Source organism: Cornus florida, unplaced genomic scaffold, assembly GCF_030987335.1.
Source record: "Cornus florida cultivar Cherokee Brave unplaced genomic scaffold, ASM3098733v1 CherokeeBrave_3.0.0_Hap2_Chr04, whole genome shotgun sequence".
In the NCBI taxonomy this organism is placed as follows: Eukaryota; Viridiplantae; Streptophyta; class Magnoliopsida; order Cornales; family Cornaceae; genus Cornus; species Cornus florida.
This window is the reverse complement of record NW_026775574.1, coordinates 42,345,483-42,367,886: the sequence shown is the minus strand read 5'-3', so window position 1 is coordinate 42,367,886 and position 22,404 is coordinate 42,345,483. Positions and strand designations below refer to the sequence as shown.

At 39.0% G+C, this 22,404-nt stretch overlaps 1 protein-coding gene across 3 annotated transcripts in view; it reads left to right on the top strand.

Moving 5' to 3' along the window:
- LOC132303200 (ultraviolet-B receptor UVR8) overlaps positions 1-22,404 on the top strand; it is a 93,343-nt gene that overhangs the window by 51,871 nt on the left and 19,068 nt on the right. The window contains exon 14 of one of the 3 annotated variants that reach the window (XM_059800363.1): positions 15,684-15,760. In XM_059800363.1, coding sequence (XP_059656346.1) covers positions 15,684-15,760 — 77 coding nt within the window. Of the gene's footprint in view, positions 1-7,909; positions 8,163-15,680; positions 15,761-22,404 lie in introns of those variants that run through there. The other 2 variants (XM_059800362.1, XM_059800364.1) reach the window with 2 other exon arrangements.

Sequence of the window (22,404 nt, the reverse complement as noted above, 5' to 3'; positions counted from 1 at the left end):
ATTGAATAGAAACTTGCATGACAACATACATCCTTATGGTAAATGGCTAACTAGACCTCATTACATCATTTTACAACACATATGAAATGAAATGAAATGAAAAAGAGTGGAAATAGCGTTAAAACTCCAAAAGATGGCATTGAGTTCCTATGCCATTTCCATCTTCAAAATTACACATACTCATGTCACAAAATGGTACATCACTCGTTCAAGTTTAACAAAAGCCTACAACTAGCATATTGAATATCATCAAAGAATGTCCAAAAACTTCATCAAGATACACCAAGCTAAGAATGAGGTGTGTCCTCCAAAGCGGACCCTTTTCCTGAAAAATTAAGGGGTGAGCAAATATGCCCAATACGAAAGAATGGTATACGAATAAGCTACATTATGTGGACCCTACAATCACAATAGTATGCTAGGCTATGCAAAATGGGTCATGCTCCCTAACATCTATGATCTGGGAACATGATAGGCATCATCCCTAGACTAGCACATATACATCAACATGCTTTCAACAAGGAAATGAACCTATTCCATCACAAGTAAGCATATGCAAAATGATGAAATATAAAAATACCACAAGTTGCAATTATAGTCCAAATAATCAACTTGACAAATAGAGTTCAAAATCAACAAGCCGGGATACCTCGTAACTCACACACACCTGCCCGAACATGTGCTTAAGCCCATGCCATAATTGTCATTCCCGAGCTATTAACCCGCCGGTGACATACCGATAGGCCAATTTGTGGGGATTTCCAGCCCTGAGGGCCATGCTCTTTCTCCTTAAATACCCAAGTATATCCCAAAAATCACAAATAATCCACAAGATAATACACATACCAAAATGCCACTTTAAGCACCTCACAAGTGCACGTGAGTAATATTCCAAGCAAATCGTGCCCTAGTATACTACTACTGTCACGACATGCTCTCCCATTCAAATGGCATCAATTCCAACATAAAACAGAATTTATATACATAATGATAGTTCTGTATACTCATGCTTCCAACGAATCTAAATCAACAAGAATATCAACATTTGCCATAATAACACATAACCAACCACAAGGTATACTCCATATAAAAATACTACACATAAGTACACATATGCATCATGTTAAATTCCTATACTCATGCTAGTATTTCCATTCCACAATTTAAACATGAAACACATCATTTGCAGCCATGAAACCTTCATGTCATCACACATACACCATAACATACTTGCACTAACATGCTATAAACCCACACAAGCATGCTTCACATACCCTTATGCCCATAAAATGCAAAGAATCATAGATTAAATGTATAACAAACCCCCTACCCCAAGTATAAACAAAAACCAGAATTTCCAGAAACAAAGAAATGCACCAAATGGAAAACTAAAATCATAGGAATACTCCTCTTGTCAAGCTCTACAACTTCTCCAACTATGGCTCCTCCAAAATCCAAGTGGAAGGTGATGATATAGGCCTTAGAAAACTAGATCTAAAAGTGAAAATGAAAAGGAAAGGGGGAGAGGAAGCTGCCTGCCAGAAAAAGAGAGTAGAAATATGCTCTTTCTCTCTCTTTCATCATATATATATATATATTAGGTACTTTATGACTTAAGTCAAGTATTCCGCTCACCTTAATAACTTACTACAAGAAGAGCTATGCTGATTGAAGGAGGGGACTTTTGTCTTTTGAGGTGGGAGATCATGTATTTCTCAAGGTCGCCCCACGCAAAGGATTGATGCGTTTTGGGCGGTGTGGCAAGCTGTCACCTAGGTTCATTGGGCCTTTTGAGATCTTGGAATGCGTTGACGAGGTTGCTTATTGCTTGGCGCTACTGCCACAGTTGGAGAGGGTTCATGTTATGAAAAAAGGATTGAATAGGAGTTTATGAGAACAAAGAGAAAATTAATGACAAGAAAATAAAATAGGCACACACAAATGAGACAAGGATTTATACGTGGTTCACTCTCACAAATAGGGTTATGTCCACGGGCGATAATGATTCGTATCACTATAAAGAAGAAGATTACAAACTGAAGAACGTTTTGGTTCTTCCCCACAATAATCTCTCTTCTCACATCACTAACTCACTCACAAAGAAGACTCATACAACATTCTCATAAAATACCCAAATAGTATATGGTTTACACAGAGAAAAACCCACCCAAAGACAAGCTTCAACTGTCACTTGAAGATTGCACACGAAAAAGGATTTTGTCACACACACAAAACCAATATACTCACTTGATCCGAATATTGTCTCTTGCTCGGATACTTTTCATCGAATTAGTGCAAGGCTATTTATAGCCAAAAATATACTTGGTGTCCAAGTATATTACAAAGCTTCCTTCAGAAGCCAAATAGTACTTGCTGCCTAAGAATTTCAAAGCTTCCTTTGGAAGCTTCATCATCAAAATTCTGTAGCCAATAGATTTTTGCCATGTCATAAATGAATTTTAGACAAATTTTTAACAAATCTCCACCTTGACTAAAATTCTCCACCTTGGCAAAAATTTCGAATGAGCCACAAATGTCAACAAAACTCTATCTTTGGCAAAATTTCTCTACCTTAGCACTAAGACAACATCATAAAGAGTCTTTCTTCAACACAATGTGAGTAATAACGCCATCATAATCTCTAACACAAAACAAATTAATAAAGAATTTTAGTTAAGTTTGAGTCCTCCTCAAACTTAACCCTCGGGCTCTCATTCTTCAACCCATGCGTGTCTTGCGCAACCACAAGCATATCTCTAGTATTTCTGTCAAACTATAAGTTCTTACCCTCTAAAAATCTAAGTTTGACATCTCCTTCAGCAACCTTCTCCAACCGCCCACTAACCACCGGTTGGTAATGAAAAGTCATCTTCTCACCCTTGTGGAGAATAGGACGTCCTTGACTTTTTCTCACAGCTCTATTGTGACCAACTACTTGCCTCCCACACATCTTAATGGCGCTCGAATGGACTATATCATTGCCACCAAGATTATTGCAAGTTAATATCACATCTGTCCTCATGGGATTGCCTCCCTGTAAGGACTGCTGCAATTTCGGTTGCCATCTGAAAACGGATTTCATCATCCCATTCTAGATAATCGTGTAGAGGATGTTAGAATTCATGACTCACATTTCCATTGTTTCAGGTAGGGACTTTAAGTATGCAGGCTATTTTTGGAAAACACTTTGGGCATCTTTGGGCACTAGTTTGAAATTTTCCTTGGCATTTTGTCCTGACAAAAAAATTGAGGCTGTTAATCATGGTATAGGAAAGTTGGTTAGTTATCTTGTAAGAGTGCCCTTAAACACTTCGGACTTTTTGTTCTCCGTTGTGTAGTTTGCATATAATAGCTTGGTTAATTGGTTTGCTGGAAGTTGCTCTTTTGGGATTATACCTCTGATTTTCCTTCACCATACCATTGACTTTATTTTGTTACCTCTACATCCTTGTTCATTTAAAATCTCTGATTCCTTTGTCGAGTATGTCCATGAGCTTCATGCCGATATAAGACGACAAATGATTTTGAGTAATAAAAATTATGAATTTATTGCATATCATGTTAGGAATCAGAAGTTCATTATAGGAGATTATGTTTTTATTTGTGCATCACCACAACCTTATAACTCCTTTGAGACTTTGCAAGCCCAAATCACTCGATATCTTTACATCACTTCCAATTATAGACCTTGTGCATATTTATTTGACTTGACATCGGAAAATAGTATTAGTCCAATTTTTTATGTGGAGTATTTGATGCCTAACCAAGGTACCTATGAGCCTCTTGAGTTGTTAGTTTGTGCTTCTACATGTGGAATTACACTTTCTTCAGCAGCAACACTTGACCTCCTTTTATGTCAACTATGGCATTTGAATTCAATTAAGGATGTTATTGACAGTCAGAGTGAGTCACAATGGATGTATTATTCGGCTTCAGATGATTCATGGATTACAGAAGAGTCTTGCCGCGTTGATCCGACCTATTTCGAGCAGTGCTTTTCGCTTTACTCTTCGGGGAAGAGTTCTTCTCAGCCAAGGAGAATTAAAGGGGAACGAGCTACAATGATTTTCATGGATGATGAGTCGCACGTGTTCAAGCTCTACTTTTGGAAAAGGGGAAAAAAAGATAGAATTAGGGGATTTAGTAAATTAGGGTTTTATGTATGCTTATGGTTCTTTTTAGTAATGTTTTAATTTTAAGGATATTTTAGGATTTTATTATATAGGGTTTTGTTATTATTTTTCCTATATAAAGGCTCCTTTGTAATATGAGAATTCAGTTTTTGAGAAATTAAATATTATTGTTGAGTTTGCGAACTCCCTATGTGTCTCTTCTTCTTGTTGTTCTTAATCCCTCTATCTCTCTATCATACCTCCTTCAATCTGATTATCATCCCTATTCTTCTGTATTCTCACCTACTTTGTTTAGCCTCATCTTATCTTCTCATTCTCATCACCTTCTTTCTTTCTAGTTACTATAAGTTACTACATGTACTACGTCACCACTCTTGAGTACCACACATCAATGAACAAACAAGCCTCGCCCCACTTTTTCTTCCCCCGACTTGAGAACTCTCTGAGCTTCCATCTCCGACGGCAATCTGAATATAAGAAGTCCATCTGGCAAAACAGTAACCATCACCCCACAAGAGATCTTCCAAGCTTTAGAAGCCCACTCCTCAATCCTTTGCAAGCTACCCACCTCTCTGTCAAAACCCCTAACCAAGCAAAATCTCAGCGTAGCCTCACGGATTGCTGTACTGTGACTGTCCACCCTAAATGTGTGACCTTTGCTTGTTGTTTCAGTTTCGATGGATCCATCAACGGAAAGGCGAGGAAGGTTTGTCATATCGAGAAACGTTCTTGCATCAGAAGGACATAGGTTGTGTTATCCACATATGTGTTTCATGTTTAAATTGTGGAATGAAAATACTAGCATGAGTATAGGAATTTAATGTGATGTATATGTGTACTTACGTGTAGAATTTTGTATGGAGTATACCTTGTGGTTGGTTATGTGTTATCATGGAAAATGTTGAGATTCTTGTTAATTTAGATTCGTTGGAAGCATAAGTATATAGAGCTACTTAAATTGGTGCATACCAAGTGTTTGATGAAATGTCCAAATGAGGTACTTATGTATATAAATTTTGTTTTAAGTTTGAATTGATGCAATTTGCATTGGAGAGTGTTGAGAGAGAGATTGTATGAAAATGTATATATTATTGAGTGAGTAATACACAATAATACAATGGTGTTTATATAGGAGAAGCCACGAGTGTAGGTGAGTGGAGAACAAGTAAACCCTATACATGGTAATTCTATATATGGTAATGTGGGGTAGGTGAAGGCGGCTACAGAATACAGAAAATGTAAATGTCAATAACTCCCAACTTGCTACACATGGGATCAATAGAGTTCTTGGGAAGCGCTTTAGTGAAGATGTCTGCAAGCTATCTGCCAGAAGGAACAAAAGGTGTAACAATTTCATTCGAGTCAACTTTAGATCGAATGAAATGGCAATCTACTTCAATGTGTTTAGTCCTCTCGTGGTAGACTATATTGCTAGCAATATGAATAGCTGTCTGTGTTATGACAAACGCAACGAACCCAAGATAAAATCAAGAATCATGACGAAAAGTAAACACACCACACAAAGAACACAAAGATTTATACGTGGTTCGGCAACAACCAACGTCCATGGTTGAGATCCGGCGAAAGTCTTCACTATATGTAAAATCGAGGATTACAAGTTTTCAGTCCCTCACTCTGTTTCTGTACGAATTTCAGAGTCTCTCTCTTACACCACTCCAAACCCTAAACGCCTTTATATATCGGGCTACAAGAGACTAATTAGGGTCCATACAAAGCTCATCCAACTGGTTGTCAGGTTGCGTTACCTGGCACCAAATTTGGGCCACAACATCACGGCTTGATTGTCACAATGGAGATGAATTGGGTACTGAACTAAATTCCCAAGTTCTTGTAAAAAGAGTTTTCAGCCAAGTAAGTTTACAGGCAGTGTGCGCCATGGCACGATACTCTGCTTCAACACTGGAATGAGCCACAACTGACTGTTTCTTACTCCTCCAAGTTACTATATTTCCTCCTATGAAGGTGCAGTAACCCGTGGTGGATCATCGATCAGGAGGAGAACTGGCCGAATCTGCATTTGTGTATTCCTCAATCTGAAGATGTCCAGAAGATCGATAAAGCAGACCATGTCTTGGAACACGAGATACTTCAAGTTGTAAATAACTGCCTCCATGTGAAGTACCTGAGGACTAGTCATGAACTGGCTCACAACAATGACTGCATAAGAGATGTCTGGATGAGTGATTTTGAGGTAAATAAGTTTACGTACAAGTCTCCGGTACATCTCTGGATCATCGAGTGGGTCACTATCACCCACCTTAAGTTTTACATTAGTCTCCATGGGTGTAGCTACAGGTTTCAAACCAAGAGTATACTTCTGTTGAGAAAGACTAATGCCTTGCTTCGACCGAGCCACCTCAATTTCTAGAAAATACCGAATTTTGCCCAAATCCTTAGTAAAGAAGCTAGAAGTCAAGTGATGGATTAGAACTTGTATCGATATCATCTACATACACCACAAGAATCACAATCCCATGATTTGTTTTCTTATAAAAGAGAGAGTGATCAGCCTGACTTTTGGTCATACCATGAGCTACCACTCCTTTACTGAACTTATCAAACCATGCACGAGGGGACTGTTTGAGGCCATAGATATACTTCTTGAGATGACACACACACTCCCCCTTAGACTCAAACCTAGGTGGTTAAGCCATATAAATTGTCTCAGTAAGGTTACCGTGTAGAAAGGCATTTTTAACATCAAGTTGATGAAGTTGTTAGTCTAGAATAGCTGCAAGAGAGATTATCACACGAACATAATTCAGTTTGGCACAGGAGAGAACGTCTTAGTATAATCAAGGCCATAAGTCTTAGTGTAGCCTTTAGCAACAAGTCGAGCTTTGAGACAGTCAACAATACCATCGAGCTTCTGTTTAATAGTAAAAACTCAATGACAACTGACAGCCTGAGTATCAACAGGCTTAGGAAAAAGGTCCCAAGTATGATTCAATTTTAAAGAGTTTATTTCTTCTTCCATAGCTTTCCTCCACCCTGGATGAGAAAGTGCCTCCCTATAGGACTTACAAAGAGCAATAGAGGATAATGACAATGAAAAAGCTTAAAAGGAGGAGGACAATTTATTATATGATACAAAATTGGAGATAGGGTGATTGGTACAAGACCGTTTGCCTTTTTGAACAACAATAGGTTGATCAAGATCAGAGTTCAAAGAGATGGAAGAATCTCCAGGCATTGAAGCGACTGGTGGAAGTGGCAAGGTTGGGTTTACTACTTCAGTCTTTGGAACCTGATTAACTACTCTTTTCCGGCGAAGAGCATAGATACGAAGAGCTGGTGGGATGTCAAAATCAAAAACTGGAGTTGGAAGAACTGACTCTTGAAGAACAAGGTCCTCCCAACGATTGCCTTCCTGGGAATAATAAGGAACATCCTCAAAGAAAGTTACATCTGCACACACAAATTGTTTACGAAGAGTTGGACTGCAACATTTATATCCCTTTTGAGTGCGAGAATTATCAGAGGTATTAGAGGAGGTGATCTGCATACAAAAATTAGATGATTTGATGAGATGTAAGATAGCTTATAGTTAGGGATTCCATTCCAATTTAGATGATTTACATTAGTTTTTCATTAGTTTAGTATATTCCTCCAGTTAGGGATTCCACATTTCAGGTCTCACTTTTTCATTAGTTTGATATATTCCTCAATTTTCATTCAATTTATTGTCAGTTCGCAAAATCATATCAAATTTAAATTGTGCAATTACTCTTTCTCCTTCCTGTTGTGTGTTTCAGGATCTCAAGACGAAGAAGACGATTGGTGGGGGGTTTGAGAAGGTTGGTCTTTACTGCTTCCAGCCAACTGCTGCTCCGACAGCTCTACATTCCACCTCCTCTTCAGCTTACTAGTGGCATTGCTGCCTTGGACATCCCTCTTTAAATAGTCTTCGAGCCTTAGTCCCTTCTTTAGTTGATTTTGCAAAGTTTAATTGTACTACTTGCAAACTTAGTACATTCGGATGTTTGGGGCCAGCTTGTACTACTGATTTATTTGGTGCTCTTATTTTGTGTCATTTATTAATGATTAGTCACGTTTAACTTGGGTTTTCATTCTTAAAGATAGATCTCAAGTATTCTCTATTTTTCAATCCTTTTATGCTGAAATTCAAAATCAGTTTGATGCAAAATTACTTGTTCTTAGAACTGACAATGCCCTTGAATATACACTTCATGCTTTTCAAAAGTTTCTTGAGTCGAGGGGCATTATCCATCAAACATCTTGTATTGATACCCCTCAACAAAATGGAGTTGCTGAACGGAAGAATGGCCCACTCCTAGCTATCGCTCATGCCTTAATAATTCATATGCATGTTCCAAAACATTTTTGGGCAAATGCAGTTCTGGTTGCTGCTTATCTTTTAAACCGCATGCCTTCTAAGGTCCTTTAAGGAAAATCACCCTTCCAAATGATGTTTTCTGACAAAAACCCTTTTTCCATTCCTCCAAAGGTGTTTGGGTGTGTTTGTTTTATTTATAATCTAAGCCCGAGACGAGACAAACTTGATCCTCGTGCTCACAAATGTATTTTCTTAGGTTATTCTCGCATTCGAAAGGGATATAAATGTTACAGTCCAACTCTTTGTAAACAATTTGTGTGTGCAAATGTAACTTTCTTTGAGGATGTTCCTTATTATTCCCATGAAGGCAGTCGTTTAGAGGATTCTATTCTTCAAGAGTCTGTTCTTCCAACTCTAGTTTTTTATTATGACATTTCACCAGCTCTTCTTGTCTAATGCCCGTCGCTGGAAAAGAGTAGTTAATCATGCTCTAATAATTGAAGTAGTAAACCCAGCCTTGCCACTTCCACCAGTCGCTTCAACGCCTGGAGATTCTTCCATCTCTCCGGACTTTGATCTTGATCAACCTATTGCTGTTTGGAAAGGTAAACGGTCTTGTACCAATCACCCTATCTCTAATTTTGTATCGTATAATAAATTGTCTTCTTCCTTTCAAGCTTTTTCTTTGTTATTATCCTCTATTGCTCTTCCTAAGTCCACAGGGATGCACTTTCTCATCCAGGGTGGAGGAAAGCTATGGAAGAAGAAATAAACACTTTAAAATTGAATTATACTTGGGACCTTGTTCCTAACCCTTTTGATACTCAGGTTATTGGTTGTCGTTGGGTTTTTACGGTTAAACAAAAGCTTGATGGTACTGTTTGTCGTCTCAAAACTCGATTTGTTGCTAAAGGCTACACTCAGACTTATGCCTTTGATTATACTAAGACATTCTCTCCTGTGGCTAAATTGAATTTTGTTCGTGTAATAATCTCTCTTGCAGCTAATCTAGACTGGCCACTTTATCAACTTGATGTAAAAATTACCTTTCTGCACGGTGACCTTACTGAGACAGTCTATATGACTCAATCACCTGGGTTTGTGTCTAAGGGGGGAGTGTGTGCCATCTCAAGAAGTCTATCTATGGCCTCAAACAGTCCCCTCGTGCATGGTTTGATAAGTTCAGTAAAGCAATGGTAGCTCATGGTATGACCAGAAGCCAGGCTGACCACTCTCTCGGTTTTAAGAAAACGAAACGTGGTATTGTGATTCTTGTGGTGTACGTAGATGATATCATTATCACCAGCAGTCACAAAGATGGGATACAAGTTCTAATCCATCACTTGAGTTCTAGCTTCTTAACTAAGGATTTAGGCAAACTTCAGTACTTTCTAGGAATTGACGTGGCTCGGTCAAAGTAAGGCATTAGTCTTTCTCAGCAGCAGTGATAAAGATGGGGATACAAGTTCTAATCCATCATTGGATATCTTGGTTTGAAACCTGTAGCTACACCTATGGAGACTAATGTAAAACTTAAGGTGGATGATGGTGACCCACTCGATGATCCATTGATGTATTGGAGACCTCTTGGTAAACTTATTTTCCTCACAATCACTCGTCCAGACATCTCCTATACAGTTATTGTTGTGAGTCAATTCATGACCAGTCCTCGGGTACCTCACATGGAGACAGTTGTACCCCTCTTGAAGTATCTCAACGGTGCTCCGGGCTGTGGTTTGCTTTATCGATCTTATCGACATCTTCGGATTGAAGGATACACAAATGCAGATTAACTGGTTCTCCTTCTGATCGATGGTCCACCATGGGTTACTGCACCTTCATAGGAGGAAATCTAGTAACTTGGAGGAGTAAGAATTAGTCAGTTGAGCCTCGTTCCAGTGTTGAAGTAGAGTATCGTGCCATGGCACTAACTTACTTGGTTGAAAACTCTTTTATAGCAACTTGGGATTTTAGTCCAGTACCCAATCCCTATCCATTGTGACAATCAGGCAGCTATTCATATTGCTAGCAATCCAATCTACCATGAGACGACTAAACACATTGAAGTAGATTGCCATTTTATTCAATCTAAAGTTGACTCGAATGAGATTGTTACACATATTGTTCCTTCTGGTAGGCAGCTGGCAAACATCTTCACTAAGGCGCTTCGTAAGAACTCTATTGATTCCATATGTAGCAAGCTAGGAGTTATTGACATTTACTCTCCAGCTTGAGGGGGAGTATTGTACAGTATTGTATGAGTTGTCACAAATGTACAGTTAGTATTGTATGAGTTGTCGCCTACCCCTCATTACCATATATAGAATTACTGTGTATAGGGTTTACTTGTTTTCCTATATAAACACTATTGTATTATCGTATTACTTACTCAATAAGATATACGTTTTCATATATTCTCTTTCTCTCTCTCTCTTTCAACAAATTTCATTTTTGTCTAAATTCTCTACCACAATCTTAATCAGGTTTAATATTTTATTAGTCAACATTAAGGTCATATGTAATCAAGTATCTCTTTAACATTAATCCTCTAATTAGCATTCTCACTCAGACATTTATGAGTAATTCCTCATCATGTTGTCAATTCTCAAATGACATACAAATATACTTTAATTCAAAGCTCAAAATTGGCGACATATTTATAATCAAATCATCAAACAAAATAATGCAAAAATACTTTTGAGAATTGCACAATACGGAATTGGTCTTAAATTGTCTCAGTTAGGATGACCTTAGTTTGCTATTTTGCTTCTTTTTAATTTCATCTGATTCTAGTTAAGTTCAAAGCAATAATTAAGAAAACAAAATAAAAGTGAGAAACATAGAAGAGATTACAACTTACGTGAAAAACTGCAGCGACGAAAAACTACGGAAACTATGCCATCTCAGAGGAACAATCCACTATGTAGAGAAAGAGTACAACGATTTCATTGCCTTCGAAACTGCTCTCCATTAGTTGCCAATTTCAGTGAATACAAAATAAACTTTTCGTTGGTTTACCTCTAATGCTTAGTGCCCTCCAGCTCCATTGCCTTAGGAATTACCAGCAACATTGATCAACATCTGCGCAATCACCTCACGATAATTTTCTTCTCACAGTTATCAAATGACTTGTTCCTTCTATTACCATGTGTGAGGAATATAACTGATCTGCCGCTCTGATCGCTTTCACAGACGCTCAATTTCAGACACTTGCCAACTGTTGGCGGGAGAAAAATTAGATAAATTTAACCTTAGTTACTCACACACACATACATGCACATACATATATTGTATCCTTATCGTTGTCTTATTCTATACAACTGAGTGAGTGTGACGGCCCAAGTTTTACAAAACCCGGTGCGTCAACGAGTAACCCAACCTGAAAAGTGACCCGATAACGGATCCAAACTTCGGAAGCTAAAACAAAATGGTCAAATGGTGCCTTCGGACGCCAATGACACTCAACAAGGCATGATCTAGTTCAAACTAGACCATGTTCGTCATAAAACGACTCATACAAGGTCAAAAATGCAAAACATATGCATCAACATGGCATTGACATGCCAAGTCAAATCAACCAAACAAGGTCAACAGACAGCAGCATTTTGGTTGTCCGAAATGTCGTTTCGGTCGACTGAAATGAGCCAAAAAGGAGAACACACTCCGGTCGTTCGAAATGACAAACCGGTCGACCGGTTGTGGCTCAAAAAGAAAGAAGGCTACTGGAATTGGCCTCACACTATTCCAAATAGCTACCGGCTGTCCAAAATGATACTTCGGTTGACCGAAATAGCTCGAGAAACTGTTAAACATTCAGCTATGCACCAGAAAATGCAAGGTACCTCTTAAGTCTCATTTTACCCTCATACATAAGTCAAAAACTGAAATTTAAAGAAGTATGAGTATGTGAACATATCAACAAATGTTAAATACATATTAAAACGTGTTACAATGGCTCGCGGCCTCATTACATGTCAAACATCCAAAAGTGGAAACCATACATCCATAGTTGCAAAAAAACTACAAACAAACATGCTAAACATTTTACATGTGAACAAAAGAGTGTGTCCGTGGCACAATATCCAAAAAGAAGTCAAGGGCTTTAACCATCCATGAAAGGAACTTCTTTACCTGAAAAAGGCCCAATCAACTAGGGTGAGCAACCAAGTTACTCGTAGGAAGAAGAGCATACGTATACCCTAAAGTTTTAAATGTCTTGCAAGTTCAATATAGACGAATACGAGGGATCATTCCACCTAACGTCTAAGTTGCAAGGTGAACTAAAGGGTCATCTCAAGCTACATTAGGCAATTGATATGAAATACACAATGCACAAGTATACTAAGCAATATCGAAACCACTAGCATCAAATCACAGCTACAAGTAATTAACGATTAACAACTTGGAATTGAATGTGAAATCAAACAGGAAAAACTAGGACATGTGATCTCGGTTTTAGTCAAGACCTTACAAGTTGTTCCGGGCCATTACAACCCACAAGGTACTACCTGGTGCGCACATTTGTGGGGAACTCATACCTCCCGCACTAAAGCCAAACTTTAGCCATCACATAAAATATGTCCTCACAGGCTTTCCAAAATCAACAAGTTCAGAACTCATACTCAAATAACAATGCACGAAACCACCTTCCATGCACAATGCACCAGTAGGGTGAAAACACGAACCATGTCCTAGGGTTTCATGTCTACGATGGCATTTGAAATGTCAAATCTTCAATGTGCGATTTGCTACACATAAAATGGTATATTAAATGTCAACTAAATCAAGTTACCATCATGTAAGCCACAAATACTGAATATACCACAATCTAGTAATAAGCTCCCAAGGTAAACATTAGTGATATTCTACAAGAGTTCATCATCACAACAAGATAAATCTCTAGAATTAGTAATCAACTAAATTGACAATACACTTTATATAAGATATATATATAAGCTACACATGCTTGAATCCTCAAAACTTAAGTCAAGTATATAGAATCATTATCTAAATGCAATCCTATAACACAACAAGCATGTATACAATATGTATAAAACTTCAAATTCAATTAAAACACAAAGAGGATAAACATACTACAACCTCTACCTCACTAAAGGATTCTTCCTCTAAAATCCAAGGCAAACAAAGGCAAAATGTAAAACTATGCAAAACTGTTGTAGAGGAGGAAGAGGGGAAGCTTTTGTCTTCTAAGACTTAAGCCCAAAGGTGAGTGGAAAGGGGGTCAAAACAAGAGAATGGAGGCTAGGGTTCAAGCTTCCAACAATGGTGGCTAAGTGGAAAATCACATCTATTCCCTAACTTTGGCTTTGTTAGCTAAACACACACACACACCAACACAACCTCTCTCACACGCACACACATCCACACCCTCCACTTGTCACTAATCTAGGCCTCCTCACAAGATGAAATCCTAAGCTAACACTTGTCACAATCCTAAGCCTCTTTACAAGGTTTAATCACATGCCTACACTTGTCACAATCTTAAGTCAGCAAGTGCACCAACCAAAGGCCAACAAGTGGGTGAGTCCTCACCCAACACTTGTCATCCAATAAGGCTTCCAAGTGTCTCCACCACAAAGTCAACAAGTGGCTCCATGAGAGTGTGACACTTGTCACACTTTCCATAAAATGCAAAATGGTCCTTCTCCAAAATATCTTCCAAAATAAATTGCAAAAAGGTTCTCAAGACAAAAATAATTTCAAAAGCATAATTACACAAAACACCCAAAAGTGTGAAAATGTTTCCGAAGAAACTATGCATCCATACCCCTACAAGGTAAAAAGACAAGCTAGCGTGCTTTTCTACAAAAGTAAAGCTATGCATTTCATGAAAATCAAATGAGATGAATTCACATGGAGTCGGAAATCAATTCCGAGCACAAAACCGAACTCAAAACCCTACCTCGGGTCTCCAAACCCTAAGGTTGCACGAAAAAGAAAAATGCTGGAAAAAAGGAAGGAAAATGACAGGGTCATTACATTGAGATCAGTTATCTTGATTCATCAGCTACAAATTTTATGTTGTAACAATAGAATATTATATTAGCTTACTATAAAGTAGTTTTGTTATATATAAAGAAGCAGCCTTGTCCATGACGCTCTCACCATTGTGGTGTCTAGGGAGGGTGAGATGTATACAACCTTAGCTCCACATGTAGAGAGGTTGTTTCCTTTATTGAACCCATGACCTCCAAGTTGCAATGGATTAACCTGCTGTTGTGCCAATGCCCATCCTCAGTTTTGTTATATATAAATGTATTATAATTGTATATATAAGATTACATTCCTTTGGTGTGCCATTGTCATGTCCTTACCCTACTTTTCTAGTTTTTATTTTTTCTGTGTATCTTCTGTATCTTGTCTCAGTGTCCATGCTTCATAGCCAGCCATACTCCACATTTATTGCAACTGTACCGACCACTAGATACTGAACAGAATGAGAGTACATATGAGGAGTGTGATAGAGTCAGTACCCATAATGGGATATCTCCTCTTTTTTTATGTAATTACAATGAATTTATAGTGGAAGTACATAATTGCCATCCAACTTAACCCATAAAATGTTACTATTTAATAGTCTTCCTCATTTACTTATTTCCTTGAATTTTCTTTGATCACTTGTGCCCCTCATCTACTGCACTCCTTCCTCCCGTCACTGCTATACATCTTGTGGATGTTAGGATCCTCGGGGATGTTAAGGCCTTCTTCTATTTGCTGAGGTCCTTGTGGGGCTAAATTCTCCTCTCTTCATAAATATGCGAGTCAAAAGTGACAATTTCATTTTGAATGTCCTGTCCAGTAATTCAATCCTGATAAAGCAGAGAGAGAGAGAGAGAGAGAGAGAGGGAGAGGAAGGGGGGGGGGGGGGGGGGGGGGAGAGAAAGACAGGCAGAGAGAGAGAGAGAGAGAGAACTTTATTTCCTCTCTTCAATCTGGGCATGTCTAAAAGGACTCCTTCCATAGTCAACCTCCATGATTTTATTTTATTTTGTTTCTCTGCTAACAACTTTTCAATTTATTTTAGTAACATGTCCGTTTTGTTGAAATGAATAGGTGAAATGATACATAACCATTGTTTTACCCTTGTGATGTAACTTCTATTGTTACCTTTCGCCCGGGGGCGGGGAAGAAACTTACTTCTAAAGTGATATAAATATTTCTTTGTTATTATTCTAGTCTAATGACCTGCATTGAATTGCTGCTTCCAGAAGGCAATATTTACACATGGGGCTGGGGAGGCTCGCATGGAACTTTTTCCGAAGATGGACATTCTTCTGGAGGACAATTGGTTTGCTTCCATATCTCTCAAATAGTTCTTTTGTTTTTCTTTTTCTATCCAACTCCTAAAGTTAAATAGCTTGATTTGGTCAAAATAGATGTGAAATATTGAGAAACTGTTAGACTACTTGGGAATGGTTTATGGCATGAATATCCCCATCCATTGTTAATAAACAGTGATAGAATTTTAAATTTCCATTATGCCTAATTATGTATAACCAGAACGATTGTAATGGTTGTGGTATACTTATGAGGTTCTTTTACCCAAGCATGCCATTTTCCATAATTTTATTGACTTCGTTCTTCAGATGGTATTTCTCATAATTATACTAAAAGATGTTTAGAGCAACAGGGTTCCTTGATCCTTTCAGACCTTAAATGTTAATTTTTCGGCCTGTAAAGGCCCGGAACCATTGATTGATAAACTTATGCAAAAAATTAATTGATCTGATTATTGGTGAACTATTATATAAACTTAGTTAAGTAGAATGGCACATAGTTTGAACTACCTTGTTCAAAGGACTTCCCTAATCAAAACATAGATTGAATACAGACGCATCGTTCTTGTCCTGAATGGGACATGGATGTCTGTGTAGTACATAAAAAAATCATATACAATGAAACAATTTTTTGTTTCTACTGCTTGCTTGTTTTGCCCATTGGCTCTATCATGGATCATTATTTTTCTTCAGAAGTATGCTTTCATTGAGAAAAAGGCACAAAGGCCAACAATACATCAAACAAAAGGGGCATACACCTTGAAACTATTAAATCTATGGAGCCCTCAATGCCACCAGAGAAAAAGGAACCGGAAATGGGCCAAAACCAAATAATCAAAGCACAAAAACATTTCACATCTGTACTGACTAACAGAAAGGAAAACAAACAGTCCACTTATAGCAAGTGTAAAACTCCAGCATCCTAGTGCAGTAAATATGAATCCCTTTAGCATCGCTGTTACCACTGTGGCGTATGAAAATCTGCAGAAGATGAACACTGCACCAGCATCAAAACAAAATCCCATTCCTGCAAATGTTTGCAGGTAACATGAGTAACCACATATCCATAATAATACTAAAGTTCATCAAACACGAGTCTATCTGGTAACATGGTCAGCTTACCTAGTAGTATGATTCCAGAACTGCCTTATCATAGGAAAAACCAAAACCAGAGCATTGAGACTGCATAAATCTAGCGGTCAATATTGATAGCAGAAGCAATTTTTAAAGGTAATACCAGCTGCACAAGGCACCATACTGCAGAATTGTGTAGCATAGGAATCAGAGTAACCACAGTAATCCATTAAGATTTTTAAGATTGAGTAGTGTAGGAATATAAAGGTCCTGGAAGTGAGGTATTTGCAAGGATGACTTAAGGTGTAGAAAGGAAAAGAAGGGATGTGAGGGTAGGGGAGAGAACTCAGGCAAAGGAATAAATGAGCAAGTAGGGAGAGTGGCAGAGTCTCCAGGTTGTAAGTTCTGAATGAGCCCGTCACGTCACTGCAGTGCTATTTATCGAGCTCTTGGCACATGTCAAGCACGTTTCAGTGTACAGGCATCTGCCATGTGACAGCGTATTAAAATGCCACGTCCCTCATTTATTCTCCTGGCCAAGACGTGAGTGACTCATCTACCTGAGTCGCGGATCAAGGACCCGCTTCCACTTCGCCTGAGCAGCCCCTTGTTCAATCCGCCATGCCTCAAGAACCCCTTTCCCCGCCCGCTCTCCTCATGAGTGGTGTGCACCATACTTAGAGCTCCCGAGTACGGACACTTTGCGTGCAAATGCTAGTGCCAAGGGTCACATACACCTCCTGGTATTACCCTTGCCATTACAACTACCATATTGGGCCTGTATCGCCTCATTCCTTGTGTTTCCTGGTAGTTGGCAACCTCGGACTATATGATTTGATCACGCGCCCCAGTGACATGTGCCGTTAATATTTAGCATGCCATAACCCATAGTCCTATCCCATCCAACATAGATCTGCCAGTGGTTCTCCCGATACCCTAGGTTTTGCTAAGCCTAAACTCAACGCTGATTGCATTACCTTCTTTCCATCCTGGGTGGGTGTTTGCCTATGCAATCTAGTTTGCCTATCCATATTAAGCTTATACCTTCTCCAGGTGCCCGAGCGAGCACCGTCTGCTCTTCTATTAAAAGTGGTGTCATACGCCAAAATGGGATACCTAGGTGGGTGCCACATGACACCCGCTCACTTTAAGCTCTAAGGGGTTCATGGGCGGGTGTCATGTGGCACTCGCCACTTTAAGTGGGCAAGTGGTACTTGCCATTATTTTTGTATGGGAGAGTGCACTTGCCCATTATTTTGTATGGAAGTGAGCAATGACACTTGCCTATTATTTTCTATGGACAAGTGGGCAAACGAACACTTGCCCATTATTTTGTATGGGCAAGTGGGTAAGCGGATGTCACTTGTCCATTATTTTGTATGGACAAATGGGCAAGCGGATTACACTTGGCCGTTAGTTTTGTATAGGCAAGTGAGCAAGTGGACAAGTGGATGGCAGTAGCCCATTATTTGTATGGGCAAGTGGAGAGTGGGCAGTTGCCCATTATTTTGTATGGGAAAGTGGGCGATGTATGGGCGAGTGGCCAAGTACATGACACTTGCACATTATTTTGTATGTACAAGTGGGCAAGCAGATGGCACTTGCCCATTATTTTGTATGGGTGAGTCCCATGTGTGGTACTCGCCCAAAAAGGTGTGGCACCTGCGTACTTTAAGAACTTAGTGTCCCAAATTGGGACACCATTCGTTTTGGCTAGGGGAGGTGCCACATGGCACCTGCCTGTTTTGATTTTTCCCCTCTTTTCATACACATATATACCTTTGTTGTCAGGGGCTTATTTGTTATTACTTATAGAATGTTGGGTGCTTATATGTAATTTTTGAAACTTGTTAGTATAAATAGAATGTGGTTGAATGATGAAAGTATTTTTTCATTCTGTCTCTCTTTCCCCATCTCTCTCTTTTTCTCTCATCCTCTTTCTTCTCTTTTTCTTCTTCTTCTTATACTTGACTCTTAATTTGATTATTTTTTAAAGTCAACATGGTATCAGAGCATGGTTTGTAAAGCTCTAGGTGTGTAATTGGAACCATAGGGCAAGTTTGTATAAACCTTACTGGGTGTGAAGGGTTTCGGACCTGTTTTTGATCGATTGCAGTCTCGATCGGTGTTTTTTTCATGTTCACATAGTTCTGCAATATCGGCTTTTTCTTTATCGTTCACAATTCTGGTATGGTCTACTTTGTTGCTTTCTAGAGCTTTTTCTTCATTGTTGATGAGAATATTTTGGAACATCATAAGTTTAACTCAAAAACTCTCATTTTCTTTCAAAGATTCAATCTTTATACATTAAAAAGGTCTAGTGACTTAAAAGGTATATTGATTGAGGTATTTTCATAAATGCCTCCATTTCCACCTCTTAACTTCGCTAAGACAGGTACCTCTCATTCAGCACATCAGGTTTCCACATTATCTGGTGGACCACCTTGAATTATTGATTCAGGAGCCACTGATCACATGACTAGTATGACATCTGATTTTTCTTCGTATAATTTATGTTCTGGTAAGGATAAGGTTAGGGTGGTTGATGGCACCTTCACCTCCTTTGCGGGGAAGGGCACTGTTTCTGTCTCTCCTAATCTTTACCTTATCCTCTGTTCTTCATGTCCAAGAGTTTACCAATAACATCCATTTTTTTTTTTTTTTATAAGTAAATATATATTGAAAAGCGTTCAGAAGGGGAACACATCCCACAAAACAATAAGACCTAATAGGGCCTTTAAACTCTCAAAGAGTCCACAAAATCAACAATCTCATCCATGGATTTACAATTTCTCCCAAAAACCTAACAAAAAAGAGTATTAGTAATGGAGAATTTTAGCGCGCCAATAGGGGTCTCCTTTCCTTCAAAAGATCATCTATTTCTTTCAAGCCAAAAGCATCACCAAACACATAGAGGTGTGACCTTCCAGAAGTCGCAAGCTTGGCCCCCACTATATAACCTCTCCAAGCCTCAACCAAACCTCTGGAAGACCTGGGCATAGCCCACTGAACCCCAAACAAAGTCAACATCAAAGTCCAACAGTCCCAAGGAACTTGGCAATCCAAAAGAAGATGATAAACTATTTCCTGATTTCTCAATCACATGCAACAACAATTGACCACAACATGTCTCTTCCTCTTAAGATTATCCTGGCTCAAGATCTTCCCCAAAACCGATGTCCAAGTAAAGAAAGCCACTTTGAAAGGAGCCCTAGAATGCCAAATAGCATTCCACGGGAATGCTTCCCCTGGAGCCTCTGCAAGACACCCAAAGAAAGATCGAACCTCAAAGCAACCTTGGGGAGATGGAATCCACACCACAGAATCAGGAATTCCGTCCACAATATCCTATCCTGGTGATACAATAACTCTAAAAAGCCAATAGCCTCCTCAATCTCCCAAATCCTGAAAGTTCCTCACAAAATGCACATCCCAAGACGTTCTCCCACTATCAAGGTGATAGTAGTTAAACACCAAAGCATGTTTGTCCATGGCAATCCTGAAGAGTCTGGAAACAAAAGGGCAAGAGGACGCTCATCACACCAAATATCCTCCCAAAATCGAATCCAGCTACCATCCCTAACTCGAAACCTGATGTGTTTAGAAAATTCATCCCAACCCTTCCGAATGAATTTCTAAACACCAACACCACCTGGGAACACCATCTGCCAAAATCCTCCCCAAATCTACTCACTGTGTGTTTCAAAACTTAGACACGAGAAAGACGATTTGAAGTGGACGTGATGACAATGGCTTGTATTTGCTGAACACGAGGCCAACTTCTTATTATGTTGCAAATCAATCTAGTGTTAGGAATAGTAATGTCAATAAAGATCTGTTAATGCGATGGCATAATAGACTTGGTCATTTACCTCATCCTGTTTTGAAGCATGTGCTTCCCCAATTTGCCTCATTGGAATCTTTTGGTTAAATTGTGAAACATGTTTTCTTGCTAAACAATGTCGTGTTTCTTATCCTACTAGTATTAATAAAAGTACAGCTCCTTTGTAGCTTGTTCACCCTGATGTGTGGGGTCCTGGATTTACTCCTTCGTTACTTGGTTTTCGTTACTTTGTTGTGTTTGTTGATGACTTTAGTCGATATACTTGGATTTATCTTATGAAAACCAAAGATGAAGTTCATTCCATTTTTAAAACCTTTCATAAGATGATATGTACTCAGTTTGGTTGTCCCCTCAAAATCCTTTGATCTGATAATGGAGGAGAGTTTATGTATAGTGGTCTTGCCTCATTTTTTGTTGAAAACGGGATTGTCAATCAAACCTCCTATGTCGATACACCACAACAGAACGGTGTAGCTGAACGAAAATACCGTCATATTACGGAGGTGACCCATTCTCTTTTAATTGGGATGGGAAGACCTATAAGTTATTGGGCTCACCTTAACAGCTACATACCTTATCAATCGCATGCCTTCTAAGGCTCTTGGCTATCAATCCCCTTTCTCTATCTTACACCATCACACTGTCTTGTTTACTATCCCTCCGAAAGTGTTTGGTTGTGTTTGTTATGTTCATATTCATCATCGCAAGGACAAAATGGATCCTAAGGCAATCTGATGTGTCTTTCTTGGATACTTAGCCACTCAGAAAGGGTATTGGTGTTATAACCTTACCACTCGTTGTCAGTTTGTCTCCATGGATGTTACATTCTTTGAGTTTGTTCCTGTTTCTTTTCACAGCTCGGGATTCTGTACGGGGGGAGACAACTATACTAGTAGAGAATCCGTTGTCCATTCAGAGGGAATGTCCCCTTCCTTTGCCTATTCCCATTCGAGGGGAGCTTCTTATTGGGGTGCCTATGTCTAATCCTCCTAACAGGAGGAAAAGCAGCCAATTGTCTACACTGGGAGGGAAAAACAAGTCATTGGCTCACCCCAGGACCAAGAAGTCTCCCTCGATCCAGGTAATTCGTCAGTTGACATTGATACTCTTGATTCTTTTCCCCTGTTGATCTTGATGTTTCTATTGCCTATCGTAAGGGTGTTCATTGTTGTACAAAACATTCCATATCAGTTTATATCCTATAATGCCTCATCTCCAACATATCTGTTCCTTCTAGTGTTTCAGATGCTCTCAGTCAAACTCCACGGAACGAAGTCATGCTTGAAGTGATGAAAGCCCTTGAGAAGAATGGTACTTGGGATATTGTTCCATTACATAGGGGAAAGAAACCAATAGGCTGCAAATGAGTTTACACAATAAAGTATTATGCAGATAGAACAATTGGGAGATATAAAGCCCAATTAGTTGCAAAGGGCTTCACTCAATACCTATGAGATTGATTATCTGGAAACATTTGCTCTTGTTGCCAAGATGAACTCTATACGTGTCCTTCTTTCTTTAACAGCTAATTTAAATTGGCCTTTACATCAACTGGATGTAACGAATGCTTTCCTTCATGGTGACTTGGAGGAAGAGGTGTATATGACTATGCCACTAGGGTTTAAGCTTGCCAATGGTCAGAATTTAGTGTGCAAGCTAAATAAAGCCTTATATGATTTAAAACAGTCATCACGTGCTTGGTTTGAGAGGTTCAACACTGCTGTGAAAAGAGTAGGG